Here is a 6,113-nt window from a genome sequence, read left to right as displayed (position 1 = left end):
ACATTTTGGTATTTTTGTGGGCCAGATATGATCAACTCTGCGTGGCGGAGGTATGCGTTCTACTGAGTGCCCCTCTAATTATTATTTTATTTAAACTAACTTTATTATCAAGCAGAAGGACTGGAGTGCTAGCAAGCTAATCTTGTTCAAATAACTACAGCGTCAACGGGAGAAAACTACATTATTTATTCTAAAAACTCATGAGGGAAAACAAAAGATAATGTGTTACAACATGTCAACCACACTAAATTGGCCTTATCCAGTGCCGACTACACTTGTCGTTCATTGCCAGGGATCATCGGGCCTGTTGGGATACGACAGACATAGTATTGGTCTATAGGTGTTATATATGTGCGTATATATGATTAATTTTAATAATAAATAACTTTTATGGCTTGAAACGAGATTAAGCAAGTGAATTGCAATCATTATCATTTTTATTTATGTCAAAAACACGTTTTAGAATAAGTTTGTTTGTTTTAGAGCAAAGCCACATTGGGCTATCTGTTGTGTACACCGCGGAGAATTAGGCCCCGGATTTTAGCGTTGTAAATCCGTAAAATTATCTCTGTCCCATTGTAGAACTTTAGGGTAAGAAATAGAGAATTTAAAGATCCAACTTAAAATATGTTCAGAACATCAGCTGATAAAACCATTGTACGTTGCCAGTAGATAAAAAGATATTTCTCGTTAAAAGAGAACTATATTCAAAAAATATTATAAATACTTTTTTAAAAGATACAACCTACTGGTTCATCAATATGACTAAACTGGGAGCAAGTACACTATAAACTGAAATTGATCCCCCAGAGAGGATTTATAAGCGTATAAAATGTATAAATTGAGGATTCTATACTTGAATAAGACGATAAAGCTTGCTTTCAGCAATAGAGCCTCCTAGTGGACAATCGTGAAAATATCAGTTACCATCCATCCGGACATCCTAAGTATTTAACGTTAACGAATCTTTAAAATGAATTTCTAAGGTGGTAGAAATTACAAATTTCCATAATTAAAAGCCCCCCAGTGGCACAGCGGTATGTCTGCGGACTTACAATGCTAGAAACCAGGTTTCGATACCCGTGGTGGGCAGAGCAAAGATAGCCCTTGTGTAGCTTTGTGCATAATTAAAAACAAACAAACCATAATTAAATATCATCCCATATATATGTTGTTATTTGGGGGGGGGGGGCTTTGGACTCAGAAAAGAACAAGGCTCTCCTCATTGAATTTTATTTTGTGATCAGGCAAACTATTGTTTTTTTATGAAATGTTTCTTATCATCAGCAAAGTTTAAAAAGTTGATTTGATGTATAAACATGGCGTATGATTTAGTCGTTTTATACATCTTTTACCTGATTTTCCTAGACAAATCTTAACTAAATTCATGAAAGAGGCATTCGTATCACGTTATTTGGCTCATTAGGACCGCATTAAGTACAGAACAAAGGGATTTCAATGAAAGAAATGTTCGTACACATCAAATCTATGCAACCATATCTTTCTGATCCTAAATACTGAGTATGACCATGTTTATGATCTCATAAATCCACAATGGCCGACATTTGGAAAATGAAACGCAGGTGAAAAATAGCTTTTGCCTTATGGTTTATTTTGATACTGTTTTCAAGAACTTTTGAAGATGGGGCCACTTTTGGCCCTTAAACCACTTAGGTTGTTTTTATTTAACTCACTTAGAACGATTTCTATAAATTATTTTTAACTCAATTTGTCTGGACAGCTATAACATTAAAGATTACTAAACCTACATATACCTTCTAATGTTAATCAATTAAAGGTTCAGTTCAGTCCACCAGCTACACACAAATGTGATATGATTCAAGACACAGTTCACTCTCATTACGTTCACACTAATTAATATTATAACTTTGCAGGCTTTGAAGCTTTCATTATTTGAATAATGAGAAATTAACTTATGAAAAAAGAACAATATATATACATTTAGGAGTGGGTAGCAGCGTAGGCTGAAATTAATTAGGACTTACCAGGCAAGGCAGATGGTTGGTTAAGTAGCACAGTGAAGAAATAACAGCTACTGATGTCCAACGGAAGTCGGAGCTGGCTTCTCGGGACTCCTGCCGACCAGCACCATGCAGAGGCCGGGTGCTTCCGCTGGAGCTGCTGGTGACACTACTACTACTGACTGTTCCTGTGACACACTCGGCTCCTAGTGACGGCGTGGAGAAATGTAGTCTGCGCTGTCGAGCACGGCAGCGGTGCACCTCCACGTCGAGGCAGCATGTTAGCACTGTAATCAACAGAACTCCATGGAGACATATGTTGAAAATGGAGAACCTGCGATCCCATCCCAGAGGATGCACAGAACAATCATGCTTCTCGGGGGAACGAGCGAAGACAGCTGCTACGCCGACAAACACAGATATGACAGCCAACACTGCTATGTGGTATCGAATCTGATTTCTTCGAACGCTGAAGCGATACTTATATGGCCAACGGATAGTTAGAGCTCTGTCTACAACTAGAGAAGCTAAGGTAGCAATTTGAAAGGTACGAGTGGCAGTCAAACCCCACAGAATAAAACTGCAAGGGGGTCCAGCTCTTGGATTAACCAAGCTTAAAACAGCAAAGCCGAAAGCAAAAAAGGCAGTAATTAATTCTTGAGTGCCAATCGCTAGTAGAAACAAGTCCACTGTTCGCCAACACCGTCTATACGAGTGGAAGATGTACACCGTCCACAAGGACAAGACAGCCACCAGGGGTGCGCAAGCCGATGCCGCTAACCAACTGTACGATACAGGCTCCATAAAGATGGGGAGGTCAATTTTTTCAATCCTGTTCTTGTTATACCCTGGATTTTCTAAGTCTTACTCTTGCAACTTGACATTTAGAACAAGTTGACGGATTCAGTTGGAGTGATTAGTGAATTCATCATTTAATAGAAACAAACAAAAAAAAGATATTTACGTAAAGTTATAACACGTTCAACCGAAATAAAGAGTCCTATACAGTGGAGCACCACTAGAAATGTGTGCACTCCAGCCGAGAGGCTTGTGCTAACAGATACCTATACATTTACATCGATAACAAGTTTCCAACTGAAGTCTGCGGAACACTGAGTCCAAGTGAAGCTATACGGAGCTTGCACACTTAGTTGCAGATATTTTAACTTCGGCTGCCGCTAGTTGGCGTGATTACCGAGCCGACTAGTGTTTCGGGGTCACTCCTGTCCCTGGAAATTATGCCCTATATAGAAATGAAACAAAACCGGAAACTTGACTTGCCATGGACCACTTACAACAAGCTTTTTTTTTTCTAACTTCTAAAAAGTGCATCCCTCCCCACTTCCTCTGACTGAAAGGTTTCTTGTTTTCAGCATTTCCGTGAAATTAATGTAGACGAAGGGAATAACAGTTCACCTGTGTAAGGATGCAAAGCTCTGATGATTTTCAAAAAAGAGGTTTGTAAAACAAGCAGCTTGGTGACAGAAATATCAAAATATCACGCCAAAGATCGCGCTGCATCTAAACAAGAAACAACCCGAACTTTCCAATAGCTGATATGTGAAATGCAAGGCCTAGTTTAGTTTTCAATCTAAAAAAAAAAATGTGTCTACCGAAATATCCACCAGATACGTTGCTTACTGATACGGTAATTAAGTGCAGGGGACAACTTTTTTTCTTGCAGTGAGGGTCGATTTTATCGAAATGTTTGAAATGAGCAATTCTTCTTTAAAACTCGTGCCATTATCTAAGCGACTGGAAAAATGGAGGGGGGGGGGGAGATATAATCTCTCCAATACACGGGTTACTAAGACTACTGATAGATTCTTCTACGCAAAACCTAAGAAAAGGCAATATTTTGCTGTTCTTAAGATATACTGTCTGTAGTAGCAGAAATATGTAATCGTAAAGTGCCTTGTTCTTTACATACTAATGATATACTATAGCGTATACCCTCCACAGCTTCACGATCTTATCTGCGGATAGATAACATATTAAACACTAATTTTTATAAATTCTTAGATGTTAAAAACATGCTGACTGGAAAACACAATATCAGCTTCATCCGCGTGCGTTAACGGTTAGAGACATTTTTATGACACATTTTACGCCACCAAACGGAAACCTTGGTTTGAAAACTCAACGCTCACCCGTCAAATACCGAGTCTGCAGATCACGTGACTCGCTTGACAAGCTGAGCCACCAGTTTTTCAGTCTCTTAGTCACGTGAGCCCTCTTGGCGAAAAGTGATTCGTTTCGGTTTTTTCCTTTTTTTCCTGTTTACACCAGTAAATGGAACTAAAACGAATTGAAAAGTTGAATCTCGAAATAGTCAACCACTGGAAACTTTTAATATATCTTATATATATGTTTTTTTTGTGTGTGTGTATGTTTTGTAAACTTTTGTTTGTTTCAGAATTTCCTCTCCCCCAGCGGCTCAGCGGTAAGCAAACGGGCTTATTAACGCTAATAATTGTATTTTTCTACCCATAGTGGGCATAATACAGATAGCCCATTGTGTAGCTTTGCGCTTAACTACAAAAATTAAGCAAAATCCGAATGATACTTGAGAACATGAAGCTAGGAAAACATTGAAAAGGTTTGTTTGATTTAGAGCAAAGCCACACTGAGCTACCTGTTGTGTCTATCTCGGGAAATCGAACCCTGGATTTTAGCGTTGTAAATCTGGGGACCATTGTGAATAAACATATATAAAGTAAATTAAAAAATACGATAAAGTCATCAATATTAATGTGAAATGAATAGTAAGACTAACACGTTTACACATTTAATATACAAACTGAAAAATAAAATTCCATTAGTCGCAATTTAGGACAAATGGAATACAGACTGGTGGTTGTCTTTATAATAATGAGGACATTTTTAGTTGGAAGAATGTTTGTTGATTACTTAGACCAGGGTGGTCTTTAATGATGATAAAAGGCTTAATTTCTTCAATGTAGATCCAACTGGTGGTTGTCTTTATAATAATGAGGACAGTTTTAGTTGGAAGAATGTTTGTTGATTACTTAGACCAAGGTGGTCTTTAATAATGATAAAAGGCTTAATTTCTTCAATGTAGATCCAACTGGTGGTTGTCTTTATAATAATGAGGACAGTCTTAGTTGGAAGAATGTTTGTTGATTACTTAGACCAGGGTGGTCTTTAATAATGATAAAAGGCTTAATTTCTTCAATGTAGATCCAACTGGTGGTTGTCTTTATAATAATGAGGACAGTTTTAGTTGGAAGAATGTTTGTTGATTACTTAGACCAAGGTGGTCTTTAATAATGATAAAAGGCTTAATTTCTTCAATGTAGATCCAACTGTAATGACGGTAAAGCTGTTAGTTGACATATTATGACCTGTGGTTTCTTCGTGTTATCAAATTACTGAGTGTTTTACTCGGTAAAAACCAGTTCTCCGAATTGTCGTCCCCAATTTTGAGCTGATAGACTAGAGGAAAGACAGGTAGTAAACACCACTCACCGCCAACTTTTGGGCTACTCTTTTTCGATCAAACAGTGGTGCTTGACCGTCATTCTTATAACGCATCAGGAGCTCCAAAATGCAGAGCTCGTTTCTGCGGCAACGAACCGCGAACTCTGAACCCTTAAATTTACAGTTCGAGCACGTTTTCCAAATGTCATTTGAACTTGTTAATTCTGAATTTAATTTTTTTTTTAGAAAATATACATAAATAATTCATATAAGAAAAACTGTGCAATGGAGTCTCGCTATACAGACTACACTAAGAATATGAGTGGTTTAGTCTCACTATACAGACTACACTAAGAATATGAGTGGTTTAGTCTCACTATACAGACTACAATAAGAATATGAGTGGTTTAGTCTCACTATACAGACTACACTAGGAATATGAGTGCTTTAGTCGCACTATATAGTTTACACATAAAAATATGAGTGATTTAGTCGCGCTATAAAGAAATATTTGTCACTTTACACACAAGTATTTAAGAATTGTAGACACATTACACGGAAGTATTTAAGTGCTGTAATTAAACTAAATAGGGCCAATTCACAAGAGTGGAATACTATTATCACAGACGAGTATATAGAATACAACAGTGAGCATTTTTTACTGTAATCACACTGCGCAGGAATACTGTT

General features: G+C 37.5%; 1 protein-coding gene across 1 annotated transcript; it reads right to left on the bottom strand.

The window, feature by feature from the left end:
* Positions 1–2,006: 2,006 nt before the first annotated feature.
* LOC106461703 lies at positions 2,007–4,085 on the bottom strand (the record flags this gene model as incomplete). Its single annotated transcript, XM_013921551.2, has 1 exon — positions 2,007–4,085. A coding segment is annotated over exon 1 (780 nt), but the record flags the coding sequence as incomplete, so codon positions are not given.
* Between the last annotated feature and the right edge of the window lie 2,028 nt (positions 4,086–6,113).

This window comes from Limulus polyphemus, unplaced genomic scaffold (assembly GCF_000517525.1).
Source record: "Limulus polyphemus unplaced genomic scaffold, Limulus_polyphemus-2.1.2 Scaffold1014, whole genome shotgun sequence".
NCBI classification, from domain to species: Eukaryota; Metazoa; Arthropoda; class Merostomata; order Xiphosura; family Limulidae; genus Limulus; species Limulus polyphemus.
Note: the sequence above shows the minus strand (reverse complement) of the source record. Positions and strands in the feature narration are given on the sequence as shown.